Source organism: Medicago truncatula, chromosome 2 (genome assembly GCF_003473485.1).
Source record: "Medicago truncatula cultivar Jemalong A17 chromosome 2, MtrunA17r5.0-ANR, whole genome shotgun sequence".
In the NCBI taxonomy this organism is placed as follows: Eukaryota; Viridiplantae; Streptophyta; class Magnoliopsida; order Fabales; family Fabaceae; genus Medicago; species Medicago truncatula.
In genome coordinates this window covers 8,419,214-8,438,047 of record NC_053043.1, presented here as the reverse complement: position 1 = coordinate 8,438,047, position 18,834 = coordinate 8,419,214, and the positions used below count along the sequence as shown (strand labels likewise).

Here is an 18,834-nt window from a genome sequence, read left to right as displayed (position 1 = left end):
ATATTGACAAATGGTATGACCAAACCCAAAGACATTTCTAAAACTAATGGAGCACTAGCCATATATAGCTTATATAATGACAAATGAAAAGTAAAAAATTAGTGAATGAAATGAAATAGAGAAAAAGTCCATAGCCTTTGTTGCATGCTAATTACCAAGCTACTACTTAGTTTCATAATTCTTGCATGTAACGCAGCCTTAATTGTGGTTTTATTTGTACAACGTTGCATGTTGAGACCACCCAACATACACAAGGCTTGGAATTTTGAATAGAGACTATGTCAATTTTTAATTAATTCAATTGGTCAATCATAGTTTCCTTATTTGATTTTGACCCCTTCCCATTCTCTTTGGCATATAAATATTGCATACCACCTTACAAAATATAAAACATTCAAACAATATTATTACAAAAAACCAAAACCTTTTTATTTCCCCAACTATACACTATCCTAAATTAACACAAAGCAAACACCTTCAAATATTATTAATTTGTATATATCATGGCTTCAATATTACAAACTTCAGTTCTAACTTCTTGTTCTTTATCATCTTCAAAGAGAGTAATTAACGCTGCAATTAATCTTCCAAATCTCCCAAATATTTCATTGCCAACTATTCAAACCAGAAAACAAGTTGTTGATCAAGAATTAAAACTACAAAACAATGACCACATCATCAAAACACAAATATTACAAGATCAACAACAAAAGCATTCTATAAATTATAATGCTACAGTTCAACTCTATGCAGTCTTGGAAGCTGTATCAGACAGAATAGAAATGCATCACAACATTGGCGAACAACGTAACAACTGGAATAATCTTCTATTAAACTCAATAAATATGATTACTCTCACTGCTACAACCATGTCTGGTGTTGCAGCTGTCACAAGCGGGGAAGGTGCACCACTTATGGCTATGAAACTGTCCTCTGCTCTTTTATTCTCTGCTGCCACTGGATTATTGCTTATCATGAACAAAATCCAACCCTCTCAACTCACAGAGGAACAAAGAAATGCTACAAGATTGTTCAAACAACTTCAAAGCAATATTCAAACTACAATAGCTCTTGGAAATCCTAGTGAGGAAGATGTTAAGGGTGCAATGGAGAAAGTTTTGGCCCTTGACAAAGCATATCCACTTCCATTATTAGGAGCAATGCTTGAAAAATACCCTGCAAAATTTGAGCCTGCTACTTGGTGGCCTTCCAAAAAAGGAAAAACACAAAGCAAGAAAACGGGGAAAATGAATAATGGATGGAGTGAAGAATTGGAAATGGAAATGAGGGAAGTTGTTGACGTGGTAAAACGAAAAGACGCTGAAGATTATGACAGACTTGGAAACATAGCTTTGAAGGTAAACAAGAGTTTGGCAATTGCAGGGCCATTGCTCACAGGAATTGCAGCTATTGGATCTACATTTATTGGCAATGGTAGTTCTTTGGCTGCATTTGTTCCTCTCTTGGCTGGTTCATTGGCTTCTGCAATCAATACTTTTGAACATGGTGGACAAGTTGGCATGGTTTTTGAAATGTATAGAGCTTCTGCTGGTTTTTTCAACTTGTTAGAAACTTCAATTGAATCAACTTTGGGAGAGAAAGATTTAGAGAAAAGAGAAAATGGAGAGCTATTTGAAATGAAAATGGCTTTGCAATTGGGAAGAAGTGTATCGGAGCTGAGGGAACTTGCATCAAAATCAGCTTCTTATCGCATGGAAGGTGTTGACATAGATGAATTTGCAAGCAAAATATTCTAAGACATATAAATTATTTAATTCATTTTTTAATGTGTTATTCTTTCATTCTTTGTAAGTTACATGACTTTGTAGAAAAGAAACTTTCTATACGACATAGTTTATTGAAAAAAAAAAGGATAAATCGTAATTTTTGACTAAATTTTACTCAAATTTCAGCGAAACAGGGTGTCCTTTTTTCTTGAAATCCGGAAGTTGTTATTAAAGAAAAAAAAAACTAATTAGTACATTTTAATAAATTTGGTCCGATAATAGATATAATAAAAAAAGTGTTTTTTTTGTTTTTTTTGGTACTCAAATTTCAGCGAAACATGGGTGTCCTTTTCACAGTGTTTTTTTTTGTTTTTTTTTTGAGAGAATTATACAGTGTTTCTTTGAAAAGAATATTATACTGTATTTTTATCTAACTCAATATTATTTAGCATGATGGTGATTCCATTACATGGCTTCAATATTTTGAAGAGGAATGGGGTCAAGATTATGACATAAGCAAATATGTCAAGGGTAAACTGGACCCCCACATGTTAATGTTTCCGTATCCAGCACCTTCTTTTCTAGTTAGTTAATTATTTGTATAAATATATACATATACTAAAATCTTCAATCAAAAGGCTAAACACAAAATATTTGCAACATGCATTCATTAAAATTTTCATCACCACTTAACTGTTTACCTTCATCTAATTCTTCTTCTTCTTCATCTCATCTATCGTTGAATAGAATCACATGCTGTATCAATTTCCCAAAACTACCAAGACTTTGTTTATTTTCTGTTCCAAAAGCATCTAAGACAAGTGTGGTAATTAAGAAAAATACACAAAAAATATTACAAAAGATTATTGAAACCATAAATAAACTACACGAAAATGATCATGGTGATTATGATGAAAGTATATATAATTCTTCAAATTTTAATATTACTACTATAAAACTCTATGCAATTTCGGAGGCTGTATCAGACAGAATTGAAATGCATAAAAACTTAGGACAACAACGTGACAATTGGAACACGCTTTTATTAAACTCCATCAACATGATAACACTCACAGCTTCAACAATGTCTGCTATTGCATGTTGTTTTGATTCTGATGCACCCCTTCTGGCTTTGAAACTATCTTCTCTGCTATGTTATTTTCTGCCGCCACTGGAATATTACTTGTGATGAACAAAATCCAACCTTCACAACTTGCAGAAGAACAAAGGAACGCTACAAAACTCTTTAAACAACTTCGTAGACAAATCCAAACCAAACTATCACTTGGTAATAATAATCACAGTGAAGATGATGTGAGGGATGCAATTGAGAAGGTTTTGGCTCTTGATAAAGCCTATCCACTTCCTTTATTAGGAGGTGCAATGATTGAGAAATTTCCATCCAAATTTGAAGCATCTATGTGGTGGCCATGTCAAAAGAAAATGACTAGATAGAACAGTAAGATGGAGATTAATGAGGGGAATAATGGATGGAATTTGGAGTTGGAAAATGAAATGAAGGAGGTAATTGAAGTGGTGAAGAGAAAAGATATTGAGGATTATGAGAGATTAGGGAATATTGCATTAAAGATTAACAAGAGTTTAGCAATTTTAGGACCTTTGTTAACAGGAATTGCAGCTATAGGGTCATCATTTGTAGGTGATGAAATGTTGGTAAATTTTGTTCCTGCTTTTTCCGGTGCTTTGGCAACTGTTGTTAATACTTTTGAGCATGGAGGACAAGTTGGTATGGTGTTTGAGATGTATAGAAACTGTGGTGGATTTTTTGAGCTTTTGGAAGAGACAGTTGAAGAAATTATTGAAGAGAAAGATTTGAATAAAAGAGAAAATGATGAGGTGTTTGAGATGAAGATTGCATTGCAATTGGGAAGAAGTGTAATGCAGATGAGAGAGCTTGCCTCAAAATCTGATGTCTATCGGATGGAAGGACGTGAGATCGATGAATTCGCCAACAAGCTCTTCTGAAAACAACATTTTTGTTTTGATTTCTTGTTTGATTCATTCTTTACATATAGATTCTTTCGATTATTTTGAAAATAAATAAAGATGTTGAACGTTTGAGGTGAAACTCTTACTTAACACATGTTAGAGAATTGTATAATGTACTCCCATTTTTCTCATAATAAATACAATGGGTACGACAATGCTTGATGAATATATATAACAATGCTTGATCAATTTTGGCCACCTAGATGGCCAGATTGAACCAAGTGTTGGGCGTTGACGCAACCCGGATAGGGAAATATTCTCCATGATATGAACAAAATGATGTATCCCCTAATTAACAAAAAAAATGCCATATTCACATGAATCTTGGAAATGTTAATGAGCAAAAGGGACAAATGAATAGCGGCATGGTTCAAACATAGTTCTAAAATGATAATGTTGACGATAACCATTATCTTTTGCCTCCATTGCAATTTGAGAATTTTAATTCATTATTGAGCAAAGTTATGTAGTAGAGGCGTTAGGACGCAACATTTTCTGAATGGGTACAACATGTTGAAGTCCCAAGAGGAGAAAAATGCTTGATAGCACGACATACTAACAAGCACGAAGGCACACGAAAGTTCTAGTATGACCACATCATGGGAAATTACACTTCAGAAATAAATAGGAAAAGGACTATATCTTTCCATTGGCTTCCTATGACGGTGCTCACCACCATGTGACTCACTGATCTCAAGTACCCATGAAACCAAAGACTTTTCACCATTATTGTGGTTTGTTAAAATATGTGTTTTTTTTAAAACCATTTTTAGGATATCTTGCATGAAGGACAATGCATGTACTATACTATGAGCAAATCAAGTTTTAGTTCATGATAGAAAAGTCAAAATGTCATGTTTTCTCACTGTCGTGCATTTTCGTGCATACAATGTGTCGCACCATTTAGCACTGTTCTATCCCAAATTACCCATGTTCATAGGGGATATTGGGGAATCGAGCATTGAATACATTGCAAAATTCTCCACAAAAATATGGGAATTTGCAATGGTTAAAATGAGTTTATCACAGGTTCTTTAACCAAGAATGCAATATCATGGCTCTTCTATTCACTCATTGACTCGGTTAGAATGCACCTTTCACAAGCAATTATTTAGAGGCGACTTACAGATTACATTGGTGGATTAGTTAAATATAAAAAAATTAGTAACGATTTTGCCGACAATTACCTATAGAGGTTTAGACAAATGAAGAGTATGAGCTTCACACCTATACTAAAACTGGAAGTTGCCAAAACAGTTGTTGGTGGTTTAAATTTTTACATTAGAGAAAATTGGTTGACCAACATCTTGTTGACTTAGCCCAATTTGGAGAAAAATTGAACAAATATCAACATCTTGGTTGACTTTTAAGTCCATTTCAGCATAATATCAACAATGTCGAAATAGGTCACAATAATTACATCTAGAGACTTGGTCACAATAGGTCAAGTTATGTGATCAATCACCTGTATTATTCTTGCTTACATTTTTATTTATATGTTTTCTTTATAGTCATAATTTGTTGCCAAAAAATGTAAAGAGGCATGCATTAATTATATGCACAAGTAACAAATCTATCAATTATAAAATTAAAGTACTGAGACCCAGTCGAAAGCTTAATTAGCAGGCTAATTGGATGAATGGTCATTTGTCCTAATAAATGGCTAGATCGACGACAAGGACTACTTACTAACTATACTTTTATAATTAGTAATCAACAACTAGTTGGTGTCTAAAATGTCAACACCAAGGACTAATGAATAGTTGGTAATTGATAAGATAAAAAAAAAAAAAAAAAAAAAAAAAAAAAGAAGAAAAAAGAAAAAAAAAGAGGGCTAGTTGGTGACTAATCTAAGATACGAAAAATCTTACTTATTCAAAAGGCGCACAAAATTTAATAATATTGGTCGGTGATTATTTGAATTTAATTTTTCTACAATCACACAGGCGCAAAAAATATCACAAGAATAATCAATTTGTAAGAATAATCACAATTGAATCAAGAATTGTTAAGTTAGATCAAGAAAAAAAAACTAAAGACTTAGAAAAGTTTGCTAGCAAATTCATCAACTGTAGTTCCCTCAACACGAGAATAAGCTGATTTTCTAGCAAGATCTCTTAATTGTGACAAACTTCTTCCCAATTTCAAAGCCAATTTAATTTCAAATAAATCTCCATTTTCTCTTTGTTCTTCATCTTCTTCTAATATATTCTCTTGAATTGAACTTTCCATCATTTGAAAGAATCCACCACAAGCTCTATACATTTCAGAAACCATACCAACTTGTCCACCATGCTCAAAAGAATTAACAGCAGTAGCCAATGCTCCAGCCATAACAGGTACTATAGATGCCAATGAACCTTGACCAACAAATGTGGACCCCACAGCTGCAATTCCAGTGAGTAATGGTCCTGCAATAGCCAATGTCTTATTTATCTTCAACACCAAGTTTCCTAATCTCTCATAATCTTCCATATCTTTTCTCTTCATAACTTCTAATACATCTTTTACTTCACTTTCTAATCCTTCATTCCATCCATTTTTCTTTGTTTCATTATTTTCTGAATGAAAACTATTGTTGCTTCTTCTAGATGATTTTTTTGTAGGCCTCCAATTTGCAGGTTCATATTTTTGAGGGAATTTTTCAATCATAACTCCTAACAAAGGTAGTGGATAAGCTCTATCAAGAGCTAGAACTTCTTGAATAGTATCCTTTATATATTCCTCTGTGGGGTTTCCTATTGCTATTGTGGTTTCAATCTGAGACTTAAGCTGTTTGAACAATCTTGTTGCATTTCTTTGCTCCTCAGCAAGTTGTGAAGGTTGGATTTTGTTCATGATAATTAACATACCAGTAGAAGCTGAGAATAAAAGTGCGGAAGATAATTTGAGGGCTAAAAGAGGAGCACCGGAGCCGCTTATGGCTGATATACCTGCCATGGCGGTGGCGGTGAGAGTGATCATGTTGATGGAGTTTAATAGAAGGGTATTCCAATTATCGCGTTGTTCGCCAATGTTTTGATGCATTTCTATTCTGTCGGATACAGATTCAAGAATTGCATAGAGTTGAGTAATGGTTTTTGTTTTTGTTTTTGGTGATTTAGAAGAAGGAGAATTGTACTTGGGTGAATAATGATAATCATTTTCTTGAATCATTATTGGGATTGTGTGTTTGAGTTGGCCGTTTAATTCCTCAATTAGTTTTCTACTTGGTCTTATATTTGGAGCTATGGAAAGAACTTTAGGAAGTTTTGGGACATTGAAAGATGATTTAATCACTATTTCTGAAGATGATGAAGAAAAAGAAGAAAGCATAGATGAAACTTGTAAAGAAGCCATGTGATATATGATGAGAAGTTAGATAATTGATCTTTGTTTGTGTTAAGGTTTTTGTTGTTGTTGAGGATTTGTTTGATGGTTGAAGAAAGTGTGTAGGTTGTAATTAATAATATATAGTAGGTGATGTGTGGACAAGATGAGAATGGGTCAGATAAGGAAAGTGTTGACTGGGTATGGGTGGTACAAGTTGACTTTTATTTGTTTGTTTGATTTTTCATTAAATTCAACTCTTAAAACTGTTCAAAGTTCAAACATTTTCATCCCATACTCGGATCTACACTATGACGCAGTTTTTGTGTACTACGAGATAAAAGGGATTTCCTTTCTCGTGGTAGGTATTTCACATTCAAAAAAATATAAATACTATAGTTAGTTATACTTACTTTGTTTAGCAAGTTTTATTATTGTGCCATGGGTAACCAAGATGTCAAATATAATGTAAAGTAATTTAGTTTGACAGGTGCTCCTACGTAATTCAACATATTAAATCTAATGGTGGCATTTGTTTTGTTAATTGAGTCATTTTAAAGTAAGTTTTGTTACTTGTTAGTTGTTATCTATTTTTGTCTACGTTGTTCAATAAACAAATAGACAACATGTATACGTCAAAAAAAAATATGTCAAGGATGTAAACGAAATTACCATCCTTATTTCGTTGTGGAAATTCAGAGTAAAACACGTTTAAGTTAACGCTCAGCTCAGCTACTCAAATCATATTTTTCTGCAACGACTTAAGGCTTTTAAACACTTGTTTGTTTTTCAATAATGTCTATACTTAGTTTCAAAAAAAAAATATGATGCCTATACTTGTTTGGTTGGAGGCTAAGTGTTTGTTTGCGAGTTTGTTTTTGAAGAATTTATGAGAGAGACTTTGGAGAACTATGTATATATTTTGACATATAATTGATATTTTAAAAAAAAAAAATTAAAAGAACAATATCATACATGAGCTAAATTATAATGTTGTTCTTTTTAATTTTTTAAAAATATTGAATATATATCAAAATATAGACATAACTCTCCAAAATTATTTCATCCATACCTCTTCCAAAACCAACTCCCCAACATGGTTCAACGAAGGGAGGGGAGAAATGTTAAAATCATCTATGTTAGGTTCAACAAAGGGAGGTATGAGTTTTAATGGAGGAAAGATGTAAATATTTAAGATTAAATTGAATAAAAAGTATTTAAGTATAAATATCCCCACCTAAGGAAAAAAAAGTACAAATATCCCCTAAAATATGTACAAGTATGAAACTATTCTTCTCCCTCCTCCAAATCTCCCTATTTCGGAGGTGGGCTAAAATTGGCTTATGATAAATTTTTATCCCTTCTTGATGAAATCTTGTGCTTGGAGACTTTTCAAAATACTTGAAGAAGAAAAAAGGATAAACATCGTGATGATGATGATTGTACAAATAATTTAAAAACATGTGTCAGCACTAAGCTTTATATTTGATCCGCTCTCACCAATTTATATGAATCGAATGTAAATTGTATGAAAGGCAAATCTCCTTCAAAATATTTTGGAAACTTTTATATTAATTTCAACTCACATCAAATGTATTATTGATAAGTTACTTCAAAAAAAACAAATCAAATGTATTGATCAATTATATTTCACAAAACAAGGTTTCCTCAACTACCGTTAAGAATAGAAGAAATGACCTATAAATATTTTCGGCAAAATTTCCACTCATGAATGCATGAAATTTTTTCTATTTTCTACATACAAAGCATCTTTATTTATGGAGAAGTTCGTATTGATTGAGAAGGCAAACAACCTATGAATTTCAGACAACTACAACTGTTAACGCAAGGTTGAACACTACATACAAATGCAAGTGTGTCTGGGTTTGAAGAGCAACTCTTGCATAAATACAACCTTAAATGATATTTACTTGGACACACATACATGAATGATAAAGTTTAAAAGAGAAATAATATTAAGTGATGTGATCAAATTATTTCTATTTTAAATTTTACTATTCATGTATATATGCCCAAATACTTGTAAGTATTTCTCAGATTTAAATCCTATAAGCGTGTGTCTTGGCTTATTTCTGACCTATAAGCGTGTGTCTTGGCTTATTTCTGACCCAAAAAAAAAATAAAAAATCTTCCTATTTTAATATAAAAAAATCAAGCCTCTGTCTCTTGTTTGCGTCACATTGGGCCAAGCCAAAAAACAAACACTTCTCTATTAATCTATTTCTATTTTAACACCTGGTTCCACAACTAATACACACAATCACTTATTTTATTTTACTCATTCACAATTAAAATATTATTCTATGAAATTCTCATACTAAGATACTACCACTTTTAGCGAATTGTCAAAATAAGACAATAAATAAATAAAAAATTCTTCCAATTTTAATTAAATAAATAAAAAATCAAGCATATGTCTCTTGTTTGCGTCACATTGGGCCAAGCTCAAAAAACACATCTCTATTAATCTATTTCTATTTTAACACCTGGTTCCCCAAGTAATGCACATTATCACTTATTTTATTTTTCTCATTCACAATTAAAATATTATTCTCTAAAATTCTCATACTAAAATACTACCACTTTTAGAGAATTGTCAAAATAACAATAAAAAAATATAATATGAACACTTCAGTAAATCATGTAAGCATACGTATGCATTAACCACTTCATGGCACATATAAAGAAAATTAGTCGCAATATTACTAATATACCAAGATAATTATTTATAAAACACATAATTAAAATAGGATGAAAAGAAGTTCAAATATATCTATGCAAACAATTATTATTTTTTAATGCACACAAATGTGGATGAAAAAGTTTTTGTTTGAAGAGAGAATGTTGATGTGTCAAGTGTGATTTAAATTGAAGAGTAGATGTTGAGCAACATATCACTTGGAAAATTTATATACCAAATACCTAAATATTGATGAAGATGTGATGTCCAACCTCACTTGAGTGGTTGCTCTTAACTCAATGTGATGATCCACCTTAATGTATACCTCTTCAAGAAGTCCCAAAAGTGGTATCATCATAGCTCAATTCGACTTTATGGGAAAGTATTAGTGGATCTTATATTGAATCAAGAATGTGTAAAATCTCACACTTAAAAGAAAATCCGACATGAAAATCTTTAAGATTTTGGATTAAGATTTGGTGTTCAATTCCACTTATATGATAACTCTAAGTTCTACGTGATAAACCAACACTGACCTCATTGGCTATTAGAGATAAAAGAAAAATAATACTCCTACACATTAACATGTTATTACATGCAATTTCCGGTTTATATGAAGAGTTCACAAGAATACTTAGTTGGCACAACTCCAATTAAAAAATATTTAAACACACAAATTAATCATAAAATTTAGGTTAAATGCATTTAAAGGTCCTTTAAGTTTTTCGTTTTTCCTAAAGTGGTCCTTTAAGTTTCAAAAGTCTCAAACAAGTCATTTTAGTTTTTGAATCATTTCAAACAAGTCCTTTTAGAGGATGATGATGATGATTCAGATGATAGCAACAAAGAGCATTATCCACCATTTGTCATGCCTAAAAAGATGACTGATTTTAAGTGGGTTTTAGGAGCCATATTTGGTACCAAAGATGAGTTCAAGGAAGCAATTATCAACTATGCTATCTACAATGCGAGACTAAAAGGACTTGTTTGTGATTTTTGAAACTTAAATGACCACTTTGAAAAAAACAAAAAATTTATAGGACCTTTAGATGCATTTGACCTTTTTTTTTTTTTTAGGGAGATGCATTTGACCTAAAATTTAAAAGAGAAATAATTTAATTACATCAATATCATTTCTCTCTCAGATTTTATAAATAATGTGTTTGTGCCTAAATAAATTTTATTTGGGGTTATGTCTTTAAAAGACTTACCGAAGGGTCCAACTTTGAATTATTTAAAGGACCCGTCACAAAAGCACAAGATCTCGCAAAATAAATGTTGCCAAAAGATGTCTTAATACAAGATTTCTTATTGCATGCACTCTATACAAATACGCATGCAAGACCAGAAAAAGAAAAAGAAAAACAGAACAGTAAGAACTAGAAGCATGCATATGTGTAAGTTGATCTAAACAAAGTTTCTTTTCTATAAAGTCAGGTAACTACAAAGAATGAAAGAATAACACATTAAAAAATGAATTAAATAATTTATATGTCTTAGAATATTTTGCTTGCAAATTCATCTATGTCAACACCTTCCATGCGATAAGAAGCTGATTTTGATGCAAGTTCCCTCAGCTCCGATACACTTCTTCCCAATTGCAAAGCCATTTTCATTTCAAATAGCTCTCCATTTTCTCTTTTCTCTAAATCTTTCTCTCCCAAAGTTGATTCAATTGAAGTTTCTATCAAGTTGAAGAAACCACCAGAAGCTCTATACATTTCAAAAACCATGCCAATTTGTCCACCATGCTCAAAAGTATTAACAGCAGAAGCCAATGAACCAGCCAAGAGAGGAACAAATGCAGCCAAAGAACTACCATTGCCAATAAATGTAGATCCAATAGCTGCAATTCCTGTGAGCAATGGCCCTGCAATTGCCAAACTCTTGTTTACCTTCAAAGCTATGTTTCCAAGTCTGTCATAATCTTCAGCGTCTTTTCGTTTTACCACGTCAACAACTTCCCTCATTTCCATTTCCAATTCTTCACTCCATCCATTATTCATTTTCCCCGTTTTCTTGCTTTGTGTTTTTCCTTTTTTGGAAGGCCACCAAGTAGCAGGCTCAAATTTTGCAGGGTATTTTTCAAGCATTGCTCCTAATAATGGAAGTGGATATGCTTTGTCAAGGGCCAAAACTTTTTCCATTGCACCCTTAACATCTTCCTCACTAGGATTTCCAAGAGCTATTGTAGTTTGAATATTGCTTTGAAGTTGTTTGAACAATCTTGTAGCATTTCTTTGTTCCTCTGTGAGTTGAGAGGGTTGGATTTTGTTCATGATAAGCAATAATCCAGTGGCAGCAGAGAATAAAAGAGCAGAGGACAGTTTCATAGCCATAAGTGGTGCACCTTCCCCGTTTGTGACAGCTGCAACACCAGACATGGTTGTAGCAGTGAGAGTAATCATATTTATTGAGTTTAATAGAAGATTATTCCAGTTGTTACGTTGTTCGCCAATGTTGTGATGCATTTCTATTCTGTCTGATACAGCTTCCAAGACTGCATAGAGTTGAACTGTAGCATTAGAAATTGTAGAATGCTTTTGTTGTTGATCTTGTAATATTTGTGTGATGTTGTTGTTTTCTAATAATGGAGTATTTTTGTACTGTTTGATTACTTTTAGTTCTTGATCATCAACTTGTTTTCTAGTTTGTATCTTTGACAATGAAATATTTGTGAGTTTTGGGAGATGGATTGAAGCATTGATTACTCTATTTGAAGACGACGATAAAGAACAAGAAAGTAGAACTGAAGTTTGTATTGAAGACATGATATATATATTATTTGAAGGTGTTTATTGTTATGATGTGTGTGTTTAGGATTAGTATATAGTTGGGGAAATAAAAAAGGTTTGGTTAATTGTAATGTTTGAAATTTGAATGTTAGTATGTGTAAGGTGGTATCAATACTTATATGTATATATATATAGCAAAGAACCAAAGGGATGGGTAAGGAAAGGGTCAAAATCAGATAAGAAAATTCTGGTTGACTAGTTTGATTAAATAATTGACAAGGTCTCTGTTCAAAATTCCCAGCATTGATTTGGTGTCTTAGCATGCGACGTAGTAAAATTAAAACCACAAAGGCTGCACAACACTGCGTAGAACAAAAGCTATGAATTATTCAGAAATTTTTATTTGTACAATGCATGAACTTGGCTAGTGCTTCGTTTTAGAATGTTTTTTATTTTGATGTTTCTTTGGTCATACCAATTATGTCTTAAAATGCTCCACGCACATTTTAATTTAAAAAAGAACTGTGCTATATGGTGCGAACGTTATTTCGCACAAAACACGCGAACTAGTAATTTACGTGCAAAATCTTACTTTCTTAGAAAAAAGACCAATTTTATTTTCATACTTCCTTAAAAAAAACTAATATTTTTGAAAGAAAAAACCATGCTTAATTACAAAGTATTTTTTTTTAAAAAATAAAATAAAATCAGAATGGTCAAAATAGTATTCCCACCTTAACCTTAGGCACATAGAAATGCACCCATATATTTTATCTGGTTACATTTATAAGCAATTTTTGCTTTTTTAGATACATCGGTTATTTAATGAATTTAAAAAAGTAAAAGTTGTTTATAAATATGACCAAAGAGAGTATATACTTCTACGGAACATACGCAAGTTGAAGTGTATCTATTATTTGCTTTATTAATCAATAAATTAACGATCACTTTATTAAAATAAAAAATATTTATCAAATTGTATATTGTGTCGGTGTATATTTATTTTACACATTAATCATATTTTTTTGTGCATGTGTAAAATAATTTTATACATGCATCAAATGATGTGTAAAATAATTTTAGGCATATATACAAATTACTCCCTCCGTCTCTATATATAGACACACATTTAACTAAAAAATTATCCCTAAATATAAACCCATTTTTAAATTACAAGATACATTTATTATTTTTTTTACTAAATATACCCTTAATTAATTAAGTGCTACTAACTTATCTTGAAACATGAAAAAACAAATTTAAAACACATACAAACAAAGAAAAATTTGATAATATTAACACACAAAACAAACACATTAACTACATTAATAATTTCTTTTTAAAAATTGCTAAAAAATAAAAATAAAAATCTTAAGAAATGTGAATAATATAAGGGGGCTTATACTATAATGAGAGAGGGAGCAGTGGTTGGTTACTTATATTAGTTAATGTTTGTGGGTTTGCACAAAAATAAAAAATAGTAGTAAAAAGTTAATGTTTTGTGGGATCAAGGTGATAGAGCCGAATATTTTGAACTTGTCAAGTCATTCGCTCAATTCCGACGAATTTTTCTCTCGCACCAAAAAGCATTTTCCTTTAAAAAAATTGAATTTTCAATTCGTTATTATGGACTTAATGTGCTTAAGGGTTTGATGAAAGAGGAAATATAATTGGAGATCAATTTTGATTTAAGAGGACTGAAAATAATAAATATATAAATTGTTTCAAGCATATCAACCTAAGTCGAAAGAGGATACAAACATAAAAATTAATTCCAACAGCTAACACATTCGGTATCACATGGTATAATTGAATTAAGAGTTAAATATGTTTTTGGTCCCTATAAAATTGGGACCTTCTAAATTTAGTCCTTACTTAATTTTAATGGTTGTTTTAGTCCCAATAAAAAATATCTACTTTCAATATTATTCCTTACTCAATCCAAATTTGTTTAATTTATGCTTAAACTCTTAAGTTTTTCAACAATTTTTTACAAACGTGTTAAGAATGTTATTAAAAGTTTCTCCATAAAAGAATATCATAAAAAATTGATTTCTATGTGTACATTTTGGTTACTTTTATCTGAAACTTTTGTCGTTTACAAAAATTCATATTTAATTTATTTCACGTTAAAAAATTCTAGATTTTATTAAATGAACCTTTTATATTGTTCTAAAACTTGTCTGTTGAAAAGTTTAAGAGTTTAAGGATAATTAAACAAATTTTGTTTTAGCAGGGACTAAAATTATAAGTAAATTTTTTTTGTAGGGATTAAAAAAACTATTAAAATTAAGTAATGATTATACTTAGAAGTTCTCAATCTTATAGGGATCAAAAAGATATTTAATCCTTGAATTAATAGAGTTAATTGAATTAATAGAGTTTACTTAATCTAACTTTGTTTTTACTGAAATTTAATTTTACTAATTAATCAAATTTAATCATGTGATTTGACTCAACTGGTTAATAAACTTTATTGAATGACAATAAAGAATTTGAATTTGATTCTTCCATAAAAGAATTATTAATCATGTTACACTTACCTTATAATGCCGAACTCCGAATTATCAAACCTCTTTCCCTATATAAATCAGCATTAATAATAAAAATAGAATTACCCAAATTCAAAGCGACGATACTATGCAATAGAGATTTTTGTTAAAAAGAAAAAACTGTCAAACCAGATTTAGGGTCAAAATAATAGAAAAATTAAAGGGAATTGAGTTTGACCATAGAATGTTTGTCAAATTGACATATTGAATTCGAGTTTTTTTGCATAAGCGACTAAAGAAATAAACCCCTTACTATTTTGACAAATTGACCAACCATTACAATTTATTAAAATGAGCACTATTTTATTTAGTGGCAAAAGATATGAAAAGTAACCCCATACTTTTTTGTCTCAGTTTTTCCATTTTCAGATAAAATTACTGACTTTCTGACTAGTCGTCATTTAAAAGAATTACATCGTACATAAAACTTTGAGCCTAACCACGTATCTTAAACTTCTCTAATAAATTAAAGATATTAGACTAAAATTAATATGCATCGATGTTGATTAAAGCAAGACTCCAATCTTCAACCTTAATCGCTAGCTAAGTATGTCAAACTCCCTACTGCAAGAAACCACTAATGCTCGAAACATATGAAATATAACTCATATCATAACTGAATAAACGACTAGCATTAATAAGATCCAACAAATAAATAGAAGTTCATCATAGAACTCTTATCAAAATGTGTTTAATTACTCATGGTAATGAAATGCATAATTAGAAAGAAATAAAACATTTTCTTAGAACAAAACGTGGAGAAGGTATCGATGTTCGCCTGGCGTTTGTTTCGCCATAGATTGCCTTCTAAAATGAATTTGTTCCGTAGAGGCGTCATTCTTCCAGATGATCAATATTGTGTTAGTGGTTGCGGTTATCATGAATTTGAGAGTCACATATTTCTGTCTTGTGATTTTTTCGGACAACTTTGGCAACTTGTAAGGAACTGGCTCGATGTTCATTCAGCGGATCCCACTCATATTATGGATCACTTTATTTAGTTTGGTTCCTCTACATGTTTTGGTCAGTCTAGACGCTCTTTCATGCATTTGATTTGGTTTGCCACGATTTGGGTAATCTGAAAGGAAATAAATGCTAGAATATTTCGAGGTAATCAAAACTCTCCTACGCAGCTTCTGTAATAACTCAAATTGTCTACTAAACTTTCACAAAAACATACTGAAAATAAAGTAAGATCAGCGGGGTACAAATGGTTAATCTCTAAATTTATCAAGTTAAAACTTGTTACGGGCCTACGTGATTTGAACTACATTACTTTTTTTTTGTGGCATTTCAAAAGGAGAATTGTTTAAAATACTTTTTAAAACTGAAAACATTGTGTCCACCTCCAAACCATTGAAACTTATGCGCCTCTACTTGGAGATAAAAATATTTTTATTCCTAGGCAAATTGTTTAACACTTTTTAAAACACTCCGTATAAATTGTTTAAGGGAAGAAATTCCAATATATTTTATTTTCATCAGTTTGGATTTATCTATTACATCTTGAACGCCAAGGTTCATCTAAAGAATTTTTTTGTGAAAACTCAAAAATGTATTCTATTTGTTGTGAATTCCGGTACAAAATCACACCAATGAAAAATAAAGATGTGTGGAGTAAAGGAAGTGGTAATCAATGGATAAAGTGTATCCAAACAACAACAACAACAAAAACCAGACCTAGATCTAAGTGTAGAGCAACACCACAAGCATAATCAAAGCACAAAGATAAGCGATGAAAGAAATGAACAAACACACCAAAATTGTTGACCCAGTTCGGTCCAAAATGACCTAATTTGGGGGAGAGAGCAGCTCTCCAATCCACTATGATGAAAGTGTTAAAAAAGAGTTACAAGAAATTAGCTTACAAGCTTGCACAAGAACAAGACCTAATTTCTACCCATTTTGTGTCACCCACTCTCACAATATGAATCCTAAGAGAAAACACAAGAGGAAGCTTTTTGATTCTTCCAATGGTAAAATCTCACTATCCAAGGTGTTTACAATGTTTCCTAACCCAAGAGATCATCACTACAAAGACCCTCAACCCTAAAGTTATCTCCTTTGTAATCCAAGTTTCTCTCTCTTCCAGCTCTACTTCAAAATCTGCACAGGAACACTTAAATAACAGTCTTCAGCTATCAAAATCGTGTCATGTTTTTCCAAATCATGACATGATTGGTGCGTACGACCCAAGGTACGTCCAACCTTATCCTGAAAAACGTACTCAGCAAGTTTGAAAATCGTGTCACGTTTTCCCAAAATCGTGACACGAGAACACCCTGCAAATCATACTCACTGCCTGGAAATCTTGACACGTTGATGAAATCGTGTCACGATTTCTCTGTTCTTCCAAACCACAAATTTGAAGCCAATATACAACGCTATTAAGATATTTTGAACACTCAAAGGCATACAAAATGTATAATTCACAAACTTTAAAAGTTGAAGAATCTATACATATAAAATTTGATGACAAAGTTGGACAATGAAAATTCAACGCTAGTTGGAGAATTTGCAGTTTTTGGAAATCGTATCACAGCATACACCTTGTGTGATTGATACACCCGAAGAACTAAAAGTTACTCCATATGATATTGTAGATTCTAGCGTACAAGAGGATGCCCAAGTTGAGGCGGATAAATCCGTAGAATATTATTTTTCCCACTCTATGCATGATTAGTGCGTCATGTAAATTTTCGAAAAATGTCTTTGTGCAATTTGAATTTTAAAATTCGAATTCATGTTTCACTAATTCGGATTTTATAATCTGAACTATGTTTATGTATAATCAGCAATCATAATCTCTCACATTTCAGCAGTTTTGCATTTTTCTTTTAAAAACAAAAAAAAAATAAAGTAAAAAATGCTAAAAACATGTCAAATAAAATCATAAAAATATAAACATACCATCGTAAAATTCTAAAAATCAAATAAAACTAATGCAAATTTTTTCGGATTTTTTTGAGTATATGAAAAATAAAAATTGGGTCTAAACGATGGAATTTTGGATTTTGAAGGGTGGAGACCCTTCTAGGGGAGTTGTGATCCATGATTATTTTTTTCTGATTTTCTGGAAAATTTTCGGAGCATTTCAATCAAGTAGCTCGAAAACCCGATTTTAGACTAAGAACAGCCAACAATGACCCAAAACTGAAGGATGAGAGTTAGGAAGATTAATATTGTCCATAAGATGGCAATCCATGTTACAAACATCTTTAGAATTTGTGCTGATACATTTCGGACTATATAATCTGAACTGTTTTTTCCTTAAAAAAGAGTGTTTAAGGGGTGTTAGGATTATATAATCCAAAACAATCAAGTAGCGCACCATATATTTTTTGAAATTTTCGGATTATATAATCCAAAAAAAAAATCGAATTGGTGAAGAACTCATTTTTTTTTTCACCCTATAACAAAGGAAAAACTGAATTTGGATTACAAAATCCGAATTGCTCAAGGGAATTTTCGAAAAATTTACAGGGCGCCCTAGTAAGGGATAGGGTTGGAAAAATAATAGTCAAATCTTTAAGGACAATGATTTCGTCGCGTTTCAGGTTATATAACGGTTTATTATTTTGCAAGTTATATATGAGTTGTTAATGGAAGATGTTGATAGAGTTGTATCAACAACCTAGTTATACAACAAAATTTAGGACATATAAGTTTATTGATCTTTTTTTTTTTGCTTATATTTGATTGATGATTATATGTACATGTTGATTATTACTTGGAGATAATTCTTATGAATAATTTATACTACAACACACACTTCCGTATCATTTAATGAAGTGACACAT

The 18,834-nt window shown here is 31.4% G+C and overlaps 4 protein-coding genes and 1 pseudogene across 4 annotated transcripts; 3 read left to right on the top strand and 2 right to left on the bottom strand.

Annotated features, from left to right (window-relative positions):
• The first annotated feature begins 411 nt into the window (after window positions 1-411).
• Window positions 412-1,877, top strand: LOC25486191 (probable F-box protein At4g22030). The gene has a single exon (XM_013607402.3). It carries the CDS (start codon window positions 504-506, stop codon window positions 1,755-1,757), a length of 1,254 nt encoding a protein of 417 aa, XP_013462856.3. The 5' UTR covers window positions 412-503; the 3' UTR covers window positions 1,758-1,877.
• Window positions 1,878-2,388: 511 nt separating this feature from the next.
• LOC112419041 (probable F-box protein At4g22030) lies at window positions 2,389-3,121 on the top strand (annotated as a pseudogene).
• Window positions 3,122-3,191: 70 nt separating this feature from the next.
• LOC25486190 (probable F-box protein At4g22030) lies at window positions 3,192-3,726 on the top strand. Its single transcript, XM_013607401.3, has one exon. The coding sequence runs from the start codon at window positions 3,192-3,194 to the stop codon at window positions 3,711-3,713; it is 522 nt and encodes a 173-aa protein (XP_013462855.1). The 3' UTR covers window positions 3,714-3,726.
• Window positions 3,727-5,693: 1,967 nt separating this feature from the next.
• LOC25486189 (probable F-box protein At4g22030) lies at window positions 5,694-7,144 on the bottom strand. Its single transcript, XM_013607400.3, has one exon. The coding sequence runs from the start codon at window positions 7,074-7,076 to the stop codon at window positions 5,778-5,780; it is 1,299 nt and encodes a 432-aa protein (XP_013462854.1). The 5' UTR covers window positions 7,077-7,144; the 3' UTR covers window positions 5,694-5,777.
• A 3,951-nt stretch (window positions 7,145-11,095) lies between these two features.
• Window positions 11,096-12,637, bottom strand: LOC25486187 (probable F-box protein At4g22030). Its single transcript, XM_013607398.3, has one exon. It carries the CDS (start codon window positions 12,516-12,518, stop codon window positions 11,244-11,246), a length of 1,275 nt encoding a protein of 424 aa, XP_013462852.2. The 5' UTR covers window positions 12,519-12,637; the 3' UTR covers window positions 11,096-11,243.
• Between the last annotated feature and the right edge of the window lie 6,197 nt (window positions 12,638-18,834).